This window comes from Podarcis muralis, chromosome 12 (genome assembly GCF_964188315.1).
Source record: "Podarcis muralis chromosome 12, rPodMur119.hap1.1, whole genome shotgun sequence".
Taxonomy (NCBI): domain Eukaryota; kingdom Metazoa; phylum Chordata; class Lepidosauria; order Squamata; family Lacertidae; genus Podarcis; species Podarcis muralis.
The window spans coordinates 27,923,982-27,938,633 of record NC_135666.1 but is presented as its reverse complement, the minus strand read 5'-3'; the positions used below and the strand labels follow the sequence as shown (position 1 = coordinate 27,938,633).

Here is a 14,652-nt window from a genome sequence, read left to right as displayed (position 1 = left end):
TGCCCAGAAGCACCAAATCGCGTCACACACGTGAGCAGACACGGCGCTGCAGGTTACGAACGCTGCGGGTTGCGGACGTGCCTCCGTCACAGATTACATCTGCAACCCGAGCTTCCATTGTATTAATTTGTGTCACTGCAAAGGTAGAAAGTAAATTGTTACTATTGTTCTCAGAAAGCCTGTTTTGTTAGCCTTTTCAGAACACAGGGAGAAAAAGCAGTGGGTCTGAAGATTGGATACCTCCTCCCACCAGCTTCTTGTGGTGCAGAAGTTTTTTAAAAAAGCAAATTGCTGTCAAGATGGCGTCCAGTACTATGGTGGGATGTACTATCCTGTGGGAAATCCTAAGTTCCTTTTGACTCAAAGCCATACATACGTTAAGTGATCTTGGGCTGTCTAAAACTGGTGTAGGCTATACACAGATTACTTTTCAGATAACTATGTGTAGCATGAGGATTACTTGGAAGTTTATCATTGAATTCTTTGAAGATAACAGTAATACTGCACAGCTTCCTTGGAAAACAGTGTTTCATTTCTAGCCATAGGGCAGAATGAACAGAGATTCTAGACCAGTGGTTCCTAACCTTTTTTTGGCCATGCCCCACCTAAGCATCTCTAAAATCCTGAAGCACACCCCCCCCCCCCCCCGTGACATATAATTCTTATTATTGAAAAAGTGAACTCATGTTCACACATAGAGAACGCCTAAAAGGCCATCCACTGTTAATAACACATTCTCTAATTGCCCCCCTTTAAAATCAAATTGCCACCCTGTGGGGCGTTGGGAACCACAGTTCTAGACTCTGTACTGTAAGGTGCGTTCCCAAAACCTGCAAACTAAAAATGAGCCCAATACATCTGGCCAAAATCATGCTGAGTCGCACCTAGGCTCACACCAGCTTTAGATATCGGTGGAAAGTGAATTGTTACAGGTGAGCATTTAGACCTGGGGATCCCTGCACATGAAAGCATCATTGAAACATGCAGGATTTCGTCAGCAGCTAAGTAGAAAGAATGGTGGGCGCAGCTGGCTCCAAAGGACAAAGTTACTTGCTCTTTTTGGGGGGTCTTAATTACAGCTTAATCCTAGCCCCATACAAATCAGTGGGGCGGGTAACGAGGGTCTGGGGCGGGGATGTCGGTCTGGCGCTATATATGCCGTGCCATATATTCTCCCTCCTCCAGTTTATTTTATTCAATGTCCATAGTCCCCACGGTAACCAAGCCAGCCAAGCACTGAGTTTCCTTCCCTCGGGCTATTCCTCCTTGGTTCACTTCGGACCCTAAAAGCGCCATAAACAAGGAGCAGAGTGACCGAGGGAAGGGCGAGCCCCAGGGCGGCAAACGTTGCCAGCCTAAAGAGAGCCTTAAGAGGGTCGGGAGCGCCCGCCGCCTTGCATTGGGCCTCTCGCGTCGGGAGCGGCCGGCCGGGCGGAGCCTCTGTTGCCACGGCCACCGCGTGGAGGCTTGTGGCGTCCGCGGTCGCCCGAGGAGCCCCGAGATGAACAGGAAGAAGCAGCAGAAGCTCGCCGAGTCGCTGTGCAGAACCGCGAGGCACTGTGAGTGGCAGGCGGGCCTTCCCTTCCCCACTCCCGCCAAAAAATTGTTTTTAAAAATGGCTGCCCCCGCAGCATTTGCCCTTACGCTTTTTACACGCGGTCAGTCGTTCAGCGTCGGAGCGAGGCCACCAGGGAGCCCCGGTTGACACGCGTGTTCGTGGGTGCGCCCTGTTAGGTAGCTCGCATGACCTAACCTACCCCACAGGGGTGTTGTTGAGCGGATAAAGCAGGGCCCCGCTGACCTCCACAGAGGAAGGCAGCGTAGAAATGCAATAATGAAAGCATACCCCAAGGTCCACACATAGTTTTAGCTGTGTAGGATATGGCCCTCAACATTGGCTGGTAAGCCAGTTTCAGCAACTCCCAAGAAAGGCAGCATTCAGCAACCCCAAAATTTCTTTTTCAGGTTGCAATTCTACCTTGGGTGTTTTCCCCATTGATAACTTCTGAGTAGACATGCACAGGATTCCACCATGGAGCTAGAAATCCAGTGTATTCCTTTGGTTGCTCAGAGGAGCCCATGTTTTCCAATGCCCATTGTGTGCTGTTCTTTTTAATTTGTCACCATATCAACATGGGTCTCCTCCCAGGTGAATGTGTTCTCTTGCTTTTTGAGGTGCATTTGGTGACAACACAGTGCCCTGTAGGCAGAATGTCTTGTCTTGCAAGGTTAGATCCTATTTCTCTTTCAGCTCAATTCCCCTGGTGTCTGAAGCCTTTTCTTTTTAAACAAGCTTTCGGTTTTATGGCTTTTTAAAATCTTTTGGCTCTGAGATCCCTATTTTTAACCCCTATCTTTAATGCTTTTTCCCCCCTCTTGAATTGTGTTTGGTATATATTTAGTGTTTTAAGCGGTATTGTGGGGTTTTTGTTATGCTTTGTTAGCTGCTTTCAATATCTCCTTCGGGAGGGAAAGTGGGGTAGAGTTGTTTGTGTGTGTGTATATAAAAACATGTTGTCTGCCACATTGCAGCTACCCAAGAGTTGTAACTAAATTTCAAAACCATGCTAAAGACCAGGTTGTGACTGAACCCCTTTCAATAAATGTACTGTTGTTATGAAGATATACCGCACAATCCTAGACATGCCTACTCAGAAAGATCTGCAATGTCAAAGAGGCCTGAGCAAATTAAAAGGTCTGTATCTGATGCCAAAAGGATTCCACCCTGGACAAGACTTCCTGGGGAAAGCATACCAGAACAGGCTATAAATATTGTGGAGATTTTTCCTTTTTTACCACTTGCTTATTGCCATAACTTCTATTTTATTTCATAGTCAATAAATTTGAAGTGGAATGTCTTATAAAGCTTTTCAACAATTTGGGGGTGGAACCCAGCGACCGGCATGCTGCTGTTGGTTTGGATCGTAACTCCTTTCGAAATATCCTGCATGTCACATTTGGTATGACAGATGACATGATTATGGATAGAGGTGAGATTATATAAATTCTTGCAAAATTGTGATATATGTAAAACATCTATTAAAATAGCATCTCGCATAGTTTTGAAAACATTTCTATTCCAGTACCCTATAGTTATTCACAACATCAATAGGACACATGATAATAATTGTTCTGGTATTACATTAAATGCTTTACTGTTTGTTACTAATAACAACCCATGAATATGCATGAGTAATAGGTAGGTACTGGGAGTACTGTTTGTGTTTGCCATTTATAATGTGGTTTTTGAGCAACTAAAAAATGGCACCAATACAGATATTGCTATACAAGTTGCTATGTAGCTCGGGGACCACCATCCTTTTTGGGACAGTGGGGGAACATTTGGGAGAAGCTATTGTGGGCACAACATACACTGCAGTCATTGATGCACACATGCTTCACATTCACTGCAATTGTGCATGCTTGCATGCTCCACTGCCACTCGCATGCACATTCCCCACCCCCACTCCAACAATTAGGGTTACAAAGAATATTCTAACTTATTTCGAGTCTAGTTTGGTGGGGAGGGAAGAGAGGAGTTGATCTTTCTGGACAGTGCAGTATTTATGTATGCATGTGAGGCTCACCTCTCCCAAAGGGTGTGGGAGAATGTGACACGTTCAATACCAAGATGAAAATCTGCCAGGCTTGCATGTTGAGCATGCTGCTTTATGGAAGTGGTAAAGGTAAAGGGACCCCTGACCATTAGGTCCAGTCATGACCGACTCTGGGGTTGTGGTGCTCATCTCGCTTTATTGGCTGAGGGAGCCGGCGTACAGCTTCTGGGTCATGTGGCCAGCATGACTAAGCCGCTTCTGGCAAACCAGGGCAGCGCACGAAAGCGCCGTTTACCTTCACGCCGGAGCAGTACCTATTTATCTATTTGCACTTTGACGTGCTTTCGAACTGCTAGGTTGGCAGGAGCAGGGATCGAGCAACGGGAGCTCATCCCGTCCCGGGGATTCGAACCGCCGACCTTCTGATCAGCAAGCCCTAGGCTCTGTGGTTTAGCCCACAGCAATTTACAACCATCAGAAGCGATGCCTCAACACCTTCCACATGTGCTGTGTCAGGAAAATTTTGGGATATCACAAGACAGGACAGAGTTTCAAACAAAGATGTGCTCTCCAAAGCCCACATTCTCAGCGTGTTCACACTCCTGTCTCAGAGACATCTGTGCTGGCTTGGTCATGTCCACAGAATGGAAGATGGCAGGATCCCAAAGGACATGCTCTACAGGGAGCTGATTTCAGGCACCATGCCTGTTGACAGACCAACTGTGTGTTACAAAGATGTCTGCAAATGTAACATGAAGGCTGGCAACATCAACCCTGCTGTGTGGGAATCCTTTGCAGATGAAAGTGCCTGGAGTCAGGTGATGCATCCCTAGCAATGGCCAGATGAGGAATGGCCGCTGGGAGGAACACAGAGAGAAGAAACACCATGGTGCGTCTGCAGCAGCACAACCAGACACCTTCATCTGTCCCAGCTGCAACAAAACATGTCTCTCCTGTAATGGTCTCTATAGCTACAGCAGGCACTGTAACCTTCCAACCGTTTGACTTTACCTCCAAAGGCACACTCCTCCATTGTCTCCTGAGACAGATGGTTGCCAACAGCATAAGGCATTTATACCCTGCCCTTTAGCCAACAAGACCATAAGAGCTATTTAAAATAAATTGGTACAAAGCCAAACCTCACAATTCAAAAAGATATGGCACACAAAGAAAAAGAAATGGGAGGATGGAAATGCAAGCTCAAGAACAATCGCTTCAAGTTATAGTTCTTAACTGTTCCTCCAAACATTAACTTGCAATAATTCAGCTTTTTCTAATTTGCTGAAAATGTCTGTTCAAAGTAGCAATCTTCCCCCAGTATCAGTTTATTGGCATAGAATAGTGGAGATATTTGCATTAGACACATTATACTAACTCATTTTGAGCAGTAGTCAGTGTATGTCTAAGTCCTTGCTCTGTGCAGCATTGTGTAGCATGACAAGAACATTTCTGTTGCTCTAATGAGGCAATTTAGATGAGTAGCAGTTAAAGTGTAAAGTACACTACAGCTGTTAAAATGTCATCAGAAGCTATGGTTACTAAATTACATAACCGTGTTTTTAAAACTCCCACTTGGTGACACAGAATTGTTCCAGCATTATGACTTGGATCCAAATGCTACTTTAGGTTTACAAAGAGGTCATGGGCCCTGTAGGATTTGTTTTTCTTTTGAACAAAAGACCCCCTCCCCTCCTCTGTATGCCACATCAGAAGCTGCTTTTGAAAAACCCCTCCGTTTCAAATACAATTAGCTATATGAAAGGGGAAGCTGTTTTTTTGAGAGCTACAAATCTAAAGTTCCTCTGGGTCCAAAGAACTTGTGGATGAAGAATTGTTTTGAAGTTTCTAAAGGAATTCTTGTGTATTTGAACCATATAGTTTGTAAGACACAAAGACATTGGGTGAGCGATTGAAGAGAGGTAAAGGACCATTAGGTCCAGTCGTGAGCGATTACTTTGCTGCAAATAATTTACAGTATTTTGAAATATACCATAACTTTTCTTCTCCTTTCAGTGTTCCGTGCTTTTGATAAAGACAATGACAGCTGTGTCAGTGTAACAGAATGGGTAGAAGGTTTATCAATATTTCTTCGGGGGACTCTGGAAGAAAAAATAAAATGTAAGGTTTCCGTACCATTAGCAGGTTTTTACGCTAGTCTTAAAATCTAAGGCAATTTAAATGACAAGTGTATTGCTAAAGTATGCGAGCAATTTACTTTTAAAAATAGGAATGTTTCATCACTCATTTTACTACATTTTTATCCCGCCTTTCTTTCAAAGTGCTCAGGTGGCATATGTGGTTCATCAGTCTTGTGCTTTTATTGTTGAAAACCCTGTAAGTATATGAGGCCAAATTAAACTTAGGACAGGCCCTAAGTTTAATTTAGTTTATATGATGATCCATTTTCCAGCTGTGAACCAACATTGCTTCACAATGTTGTTATTTGCATCATAACAAGAGAATACAGTACAACAAAACAATAAGAATCAATCCTTTAAATCAATGGGGGGAAATATCGAGACATTTTGTTTTTGAATAGGGATTTGAACCCATATCGTCTCTGTTTAATTCCAACACTACAAAATTCCCTGACTGTGAACCCAGATCTTATGAACCATCCTAGTTTGTAGTTTAGGTCCTTTAGGTAAGAATGAGAAGGCTGCTCTTATAGCCACTCCTTCTGCAGCTGTTTTTACAAAGTACTTGTTGTCATGTATTCCATCACAAACTATACTGCCTTCACTACCATAGAGTATATATCATTTTGGGAATGGCCAGTCTACTGTAATACTGAGTTTGTTTTCAAATAATATGCTTTCCAAAATCTGGTATTGTATCTGAATATATAAGGCACGTAGATAAAATGTTTCCTGTTATCAGTCTTAGGATTCACTTCATATTCTCTCTCTCTCTCTCTCACTCACACACACACACACACACACACACACACACACACACACATTTCACAAAAGGTAGGTGGTCCTGCAGGAAATGCAAAAGAAAAGTAAATGTATGAATAAACAGGAAGTAAGTGTCTAGCTTGGGGGTGTATAGAGTTAGGTTGATTTAAAGCCAATATATGATATTTGACTATAAAAATGCAGCAGCTTATTTGGGGGGAGGGGAATTCCACAAAATGTCTAAAAATTGGCTTCAACAGAGCAGTTCTTGGTTTACTTACTTTAAATATAACCTAGTATCAGCTAAGTTCTCTCATTATGTAAAAGTGCTTTATTTGATATGTATGCCTGCTTTACATTAAATCATTTGTCCTTTCCAAAGATTGTTTTGAGGTCTATGACATGAACAGTGATGGATATATTTCACGGGAGGAAATGTTTCATATGCTGAAGAACAGCCTGCTAAAGCAGCCATCGGAAGAAGATCCTGATGAAGGAATTAAAGATTTAGTAGAAATTACCTTGAAGAAAATGGCAAGTATTGTAATGTAAATATATAGTTTCTCATGCTTTTGTAGCTTTTGTGCTCGTATCTATAATGTGCTCATATGAACTATTGGTTTATGGTAAGAGAAGCTCTGCACCCACATTTTTACAGATGAAAAAGAAGCACAAATTGATTCAATCTCTCCAAGAATACCTAAAAAGATAATTCAGTATACTCTCCTGAGTATACTAATTGGCAATACCAGGTTAAAGTGCTTGCAAGAATTGGAGCAAAATACTTCTAAAGGCATCAGCAAGGCAGAGAAACATATACAATAGTAGCCAAAAGCATTTCATTATACTATGCTAGCAAGCTGACAGTGCATTTGTATCTCTACTCAAAATAAGCCCATTGGGTTCAATGAGGCTTACTCAGTTAAATGTATGTGCATCCTAAATGCAACTGAATTAACTAAAAATACCTGCTTTTGCAGGACTATGACCATGACGGCAAACTCTCTTATGCGGATTTCGAAAACGCTGTGAGAGATGAAAACCTCCTTTTAGAAGCATTTGGACCATGCTTACCTGATATAAAGGTATTTATGCAATCTATAAATGCCAGAGTTGATACAATCAGAGGCAGGTGAAGCTTGTGGGCTGCCTAGTCATGTTGTTACGGATACCCTTCAGCTTGTGCAATATGCTGACACAATCTGCTTGGAGAAACTGTTTACTAGGCATTTGCCTTTCCTGATTATTGAGATCTGCCAGACGTGCGCTGGGTGTGTAGAGGTAGTGAATGTCTCCTTGAGATGATATGGTTCCTGCTGCCCTTCAAGAGGCACTAGTAGGCTCCCCTTTTAAATAGCCAATTTTTTTGGGAGAACTACCACCTTGTTTTAAATATTCTGTTCTTGGGCAAGGTGGTGGTGCACGTGACAGCTGGACAGCTCCAGGCAGTATTGGATAACGCTGGTTATTTGGATCCATTCCAAAGTTTTTCTTCCTAGTTTTGGGAAGAACAGCCTTCCTTCTTCTGAATATAAGGGGGAGGGGCACAGCTTTATCAGTTCTCTGCAACCTCAGAGGCTTGCAATATCATAAACCATAGTGTCATTCTGGGTGGTTTGGCTGACCAGGTTTGACACAGGTGGAATGTAGCTGTGGTGACAATGATTCTCAGAGGCGTTGAGGGTGGGACACTAACCACCATGGATGGAAGTCTACAACTAGTTCTTGATAGGGTTGCACTCCCCCCCCCCCAAAGAACCAAGTTTGCAGTTTGGGACTACTGCTGGGCTCTGGGCAGTGATTCAAAAGAAACAGAAATGCCTCCAATTTCCTGCCAAAAATACCACACTGTACTTAGATAAAAACTTAATAAATGCTGTCCCAGAGCAAGTTGTATGGAGCCTGAAGAACATGTTCACATTTCTACAAACTGTTAAACAGTTTGCAAACACTGTTAACACCTTTCTGTTGAGGTGCCTTGGGGGTCATACTTGGCCATGGCATAGGGCTACATGTCAAAATACAGTATTTATTTATTTTTTTAAAAAGTGAAAAATCAGGATAGAAAGAAGTTTGGTTATGGGTGTTTTCAGAAGCACAAGCCTAGAAACTCCCAAGTACAGTCATAGTTGTTATGTTCAGTTCAGGTTACATCTTTTCACGTTGCATCCCGCGGCGACCCAGAAGTAACGGAATGGGTTACTTCCAGGTTTCACCGCTCACACATGTGCAGACGCTCAAAATGAAGTCACGCACATGTGCAGAAGCAGCGAATCACGACCCGCAGACATGGGTTGCGTTCTGCTCATGTTGCGAACGGGGCTCCAGAACAGATCCTGTTCGCAACCAGAGGTACCACTGTAACACGAAAAAACTGTTGTTTTTTAATTGATGGGAGCCTCGAGAACAAGTTGTGATATGACATGGGAGTTTGCTGTTCACATTGGAAGGAGCAGAAATCCCACTGGGGCATGCACAATAAAGGCATAATAAAGATTCCTTGATATAAGAGGAAAGTATTAAAAAATTACTGTTAAAGTATAGTGTTAATGTTTTAAGCTTCAGAGGTATTTTATATTGTATAAGACTAATCATATAATAAATACTTATTTTAAAAAACATTCTCATTTTACTTTACAGTGCAGAATGGCATTTGAATCACAAGCATTCCAAGATAGTCCCGATCTGTAGCTCTACAAATGACTTATACTATGTGAATGTCCTTGAAAAGGATACCATTAATCTTTTTAAGTAAAGGCAAGTCAGAAATATTTTTCTCTATACCTTTTCCTCTATTTTCATAATGCCTTCATTTCAATATACTTGCTAGAAAAACCAGTAAGACATTAATGGAAAATATTTTGATGTGTCTACATTCTTGTGAAGCAATACATTCATAAGGACTACAAAAACAATGGAACAAGGTACATTTTAGTTGAATTTCAGCATAATTGCTAAGTTTATTAAATAAAATGTACAAAAATACTTTAATTATGCCAGATCAAGCCATACTTTCTAGTAAGAACTATATTCGTCGTCTTTGCTTTAATGTTGGCTTTGCTTGACTATTCACTGATATTCCACCAGATAGATCTGGAGTTTGAACTGGAGTCTGAACAGGAACCACAACCTAATATGGAAAGAGGAAACTAAACTTAGTACATTTTAATTATTCATTAAGCAGTTACTCTAGCTAGATCTTCCAGACAGTTAACTGAACTAGCTGTACAGCAGGGAGTCAAATAAGCAATTTTTCTAATGACTTGCAGCTATTTCTCGATTTACATTTCACCCTACAAATTGTGTCACTAATTATTTTTAGAACCAAAATAAAGAAGGTCCCCTAGGATACGAAGAAACATTGTTTTTGCTAATAATTTTTAGACCAATCTACAGCCATAAACAAGAAGTGCCAGCAAGCTAGTAACACAAATAGTCAACTTAAATGAAAGTTCTCTAATGCAAGAAGAATATGAGTCACCTTTGTCCTTCATTCCTCTCTCAAGTAGCTATGCTTAAGAAATCAACATAAGACATAGAAGAGCAGCTTATCACCTTAAATAAACAACTGCTATCCAATTTCAGAACTACAGACCACATATTTTGAAAATATAGCATACCTCCTTTAGTTTATTACGAATCAAGTTTGCTGAGGTGTTCAATGACTCATCCTCCAGGTCTATTTTAGGTGTTTCTGGTAACCTTGGACCAATAATTATTTCTTCACTATTAATGTCTTTTCCAAAAAGGGCAAGTTTGTTGTCTTCATCTCGTCTCCTCTTTCGTTCCTGCAGCTGAGTTGTTCGAGGCATAAATCTGCCAAGTCCATTAGTACAAGGAACCTTTCTTTGCGGGTCGCAGTGGGTTAATGTATTGTGAACTCCTTGCTGCAAGCCCTGAGCCATTAGCGTCCTCTGGCCTGAACACTCAGCTGCTTCAGCACAGTCACTAACATTCCGAGGTGCTGCTAACATACTCTGACATTGCTGTCCTAAAGGAGATGTTACACTTCTCAGTGGCAATTCATAGTAGGATGATTGCTGAGGATGACCAAGATGTACAGATTGATTCCAGTTACTAGTGGCTGCCTGAGATGTACAAGATCCAGAAGCATCTAGCTGCACAGCCTTCTGAAAACTTATACTGGAATTCTTTACCTGCAGTTGATCTTAAACATAAAACACAAGCCGTTAACATTTTGACTACCTAATATTTTTACACAAAAATACTTTTGAGTACAACTGTGCTACAGTGGAATAATTTGACTTTAATACTGGCATTTGTATTAGAATCATAGGAGTTGGAAGGGTTCCCAAGGGTTCATTTAGTTAAATCTTCTGCAATGCAGAAATCCTGCTCACAGCGACCCTGGATGGGCTCAAACCACCAACCTTCTGGTTAAAAACCAGATGCACTGACCCGTTGTGCCACTGAAGGCACAATTCAATGTTCATATTTTAGAGAGGACAAGTACTAGTTTTAACTACTATGCTAATTCTTAAAAATTTTCATTGGCAAAATGGAAATGTTCCTCCCAAAGTAGAGGTGTTGCCACAAACACCGCCAAGGAGAAAAACTGTTTAAACTTTCCACCTATTGTGGACTTAATCCTGCTTGTGGGGGAAGAGGCATGTGGCACCAATTTACAGTTCAAAAAAATTCATGTTAAATGCAAAGGTGTGTTAAATATCATATTAGTTTGGCCCTGAGTTTACCCTGGAACAAATCGCAATGAAAGAGCCAGGTTTGTTTTATAAAGTTGGTGCTTGCCACCCTACACTCTTTAGGAGGAAGAGTAGGATATAAATTAAATCGTAATAACGGCTAAGTACAAGAGAGTCAAAACATGTTTCTACTAGACTAAGTAGCCAGTGGATAGGGTTTCCTTCATATTTTATATATGACAATTGAGCAATAGTTCTGTCAGACTGATGGCTAGTATGCTTGTAGTCTAACAGCTTTATACATCTGTTAAAGGCAAACAATTGTTTTAATAAACTATTATTCAAATTGCATCCTGCAGGTATCTCTGGCACTGGTCATGCTGTTTGCCTCTACTCTTTCCTTGTAGCACAGCATACTGTGGTGGATTTGGAGTAATACAGAATGAATTCAAATTTAACTAAGCATACAAACCGAAGACATTTAATTTTAGAGAAGTATACAGACACAAACCTTTGCTACTAGTTGCTTTTGCTATATACTTCCTCCTGTCTTGTAGTTTCTCTCTAGTCTCCTGTATAGTCTCAAATTCTGGAGCATAGCACACATGCAGCAAACTGCCAAAGAAACTCCGTTCATCCAGTTTTCTTTTGGCTATCCTAACAAAGATGAAAGTTAAGTCAGACATTAAACACTATCCAGTTACAGCAGCAAACATTTTAAAATCTGTTTGATCCTAAAACAAAGTTCAGTTATGGCATCACAAAAATCCATTTAACTTACACACAAATATTACTTAACAAAAAAGTCAACACTGAGTTACTATAGGGTCGTGGGGGAAAGGAAGATGGGCTATTTTTGAAAAATTACAAATACCTTGCACTCTGTATTTTTTGGAACTTGATCAGGTAAACTTCTGTAAACTCTTCTGCTGGATAGTCATCTAGTGGGTTATATTCTTCAATGGTTCCATACAATGCAAATTGCTCAACTAATTCCTTCATAACACCCAGGGCAGGCACACCTTGTATTAGCAAATATCGAGATTCTAAGTTGATGGTATAAACCTGAAAAACCACAGCCACATTAATATTTTTTGCCTCAGTTACAATCTCATGTACCTGCTTGTTAAAATATGCTTTTAAGTGTTATACTATTCTGAACTCAATCATCCATAGACAGCTCTAATGTAAAGCAACTCAATTAGTATGAGCGCTATACAGGAGAAGCAGAGCGTGTTCATTTAATAATGGTTGCCTACTGTAACCAAGATATTAAGAACAAGCCTCATTTTTTTAGCTGAAACTACCCTAAATTGGTTATATAATATTTGAACAAATGTTAATTATTGGTCAGTATACAAATGATGTAAATAAATAGGTATTTTAATAAATTAATTACTTGGCAAGTATCCTTAGGATAGCCCTTGTTCACCCAGAAATTGAAAATATTTCACCAACTATAGAATTACAAAGGTCATGGTGGTTATATGTCACCTTATGGATCATATGTGCTGCTTTTGGACTTCCCATAGGCATAATTGGTTGGCAACTGTGGGGAGCAGCCAGGATGCTGGACTATTTAGGCTTTGGCTAATCTGCGGGTGGCGCTGTGGTCTAAACCACTGAGCCTAGGGCTTGCCAATTGGAAGGTCGGCGCTTCGAATCCCCGCAATGGAGTGAGCTCCTGTTGCTCGGTCCCAGCTCCTGCCAACATAGCAGTTCGAAAGCATGTCAAAGTGCAAGTAGATAAATAGGTACCGCTCCGGCAGGAAGGTAAATGGCATTTCCGTGCGCTGCTCTGGCTTTGCCAGAAGCGGCTTAGTCATGCTGGTCACATGACCCAGAAAAACTCTGCGGACAAACGGCAGCTCTCTCGGCCAGTAAAGCGAGATGAGAGCTGCAACCCTAGAGTCGTTCGTGACTGGACTTAACTGTCAGGTGTCCTTTACCTTTAATCCAGTAGGGCACTTATGTTCTTCTAACTTTTGTGCATGTGTGGCATTTTTTGCAACTCCCCTGAAGCAAGTTACAGTGGGGGAATGTCAATGGATATCTGATGCAGAGATTCTTGAAAAGAACACGGTACCTTTTTCTGATCCAAGATAATACTTACTTTCTTAAGCAAGAATGCATAATCAGGATAATTTAGTTATGTCTTACAGTTGAGAGTTCCTAGAATACTAGGAAAATGTAACACTGAAGTGAGCTTATATCCAACCCTCAGCATAAAAGTACAATAAAACATCTCAACAAATATATGCCAATCCTAAAATACCCCTCTTTGGAGGACTGCATTTGCCACAGTTTATTCATCATATACAGATACAGAATCATCTATGTAGGGAGAAACAGCATCACCTATACTTGAATTTAGATTTGACAATTAAAGAAAATAATCCTATCAGTACACAATTGCTTCTAAAGAAAGACAGCCAAGCTGCAAGTAACAAATCGCTCTTCTGGCAAAGAAGTATTTTCATAAAGCAAAGTATTTGCTATACACTAAGAATTCCAAAGGAGGGGCTACTACAGAAGGTGGTCAACCACCAGCACAATCTATATCTATGGGAGCTAGAATTACTCCCTAATTCCCTTGAAAAGGAGATTAGACAATTTCACAGAAAACAGCTGTATGAGTGTCTTCTTCATTTAGCCATGAGAGCTAAATGGAGCCTCCACACTCAGAGGCAGCACTGTCTATCAATAAGCACTCTGGTCAGTGACCGAAATAAATCTATTCATTTGATTGTATATCAATAAACAGCAGTCACTGGAGGAGGAAAAGCTACATGCCTTTCTTGCGGCTCTCATGAGCATTCGGCTGGACATTAGGAGAAACATACAAAAATAACAAGAGCCTGCTGGATCTGGCCAGCGGCCCATCTGGTCCAGCATCCTGTTCAGTTGACCAACCAGATGCTTGTGAGAAACCCACAGGCAGGATTCGATCACAAAGGGCACTCGTCCCCTCCTGTGGTTTCCAGCAACTGATATTCAGAAGCATTACTGCTTTCAATAAGATGCTGAAGGGAATTCGGTCTCATTCGGCAGGCCATTTCCTCCTGGCAACGTGGTTCGTTGACATTCTCTCAGGATCCATCCCTTGCTTTATTTGCGGTGTAGTTATGGGGCTTGCGTTTATTTCAGCAAAGTCCAGTCCTGTCAACTAGCACCCAACGCGCCCCCCTAGATTGCCTGCAGCCGCTTAGAGATCTCCCACTGTTTCCAACTGATTTTTGTCGGTCATTTGTGTTAGCTACCGCCTTCCAGAGGGAGGATGCCAGAAGACAAGGGGAAGGGAGCTGCGCAAACACACGCAGGCAGGCGGGCCCAAGTCCCCCCCCCCCTTTACCTTCACCGCGCGTGGCCTGCGCCCCTCGCGATATTTGGCGCGCGAGGCACAGATCGATTGCTGCGCGTGGTGCTGATAGACGCCGCCGACTTCGCCTCCGCCGCTCTGGTCACCGGCCGCCGCCATCTTCCCGTCACCCGCCTCGCCCTCCCTCCCCTGTCGCACATTCCAAACGCCAC

General features: G+C 41.8%; 2 protein-coding genes across 5 annotated transcripts; one reads left to right on the top strand and one right to left on the bottom strand.

The window, feature by feature from the left end:
* Nucleotides 1-1,261: 1,261 nt before the first annotated feature.
* CLXN (calaxin) lies at nucleotides 1,262-9,448 on the top strand. Of its 3 annotated transcripts, none has more exons than XM_028751011.2 (6): nucleotides 1,262-1,559; nucleotides 2,835-2,990; nucleotides 5,571-5,675; nucleotides 6,840-6,991; nucleotides 7,438-7,542; nucleotides 9,098-9,448. In XM_028751011.2, the coding sequence occupies exons 1-6, from the start codon at nucleotides 1,502-1,504 to the stop codon at nucleotides 9,146-9,148; spliced, it is 627 nt and encodes a 208-aa protein (XP_028606844.1). In that variant the 5' UTR covers nucleotides 1,262-1,501; the 3' UTR covers nucleotides 9,149-9,448. The 3 variants fall into 3 exon arrangements, with proteins under 3 accessions (XP_028606844.1, XP_077793066.1, XP_077793065.1); XM_077936939.1 differs by lacking the exon at nucleotides 1,262-1,559 and adding an exon at nucleotides 2,119-2,149; XM_077936940.1 differs by lacking the exons at nucleotides 1,262-1,559; nucleotides 7,438-7,542 and adding an exon at nucleotides 1,894-2,149.
* RBM48 (RNA binding motif protein 48) lies at nucleotides 9,387-14,636 on the bottom strand. 2 transcript variants are annotated; one of them, XM_028751010.2, is made up of 5 exons: nucleotides 14,474-14,636; nucleotides 11,996-12,186; nucleotides 11,633-11,778; nucleotides 10,078-10,625; nucleotides 9,387-9,587 (listed from the first exon to the last, which is right to left on the bottom strand). In XM_028751010.2, the coding sequence occupies exons 1-5, from the start codon at nucleotides 14,597-14,599 to the stop codon at nucleotides 9,483-9,485; spliced, it is 1,116 nt and encodes a 371-aa protein (XP_028606843.1). In that variant the 5' UTR covers nucleotides 14,600-14,636; the 3' UTR covers nucleotides 9,387-9,482. The 2 variants fall into 2 exon arrangements, with proteins under 2 accessions (XP_028606843.1, XP_077793062.1); XM_077936936.1 differs by having other exon boundaries at nucleotides 11,996-12,143; nucleotides 14,474-14,605.
* Between the last annotated feature and the right edge of the window lie 16 nt (nucleotides 14,637-14,652).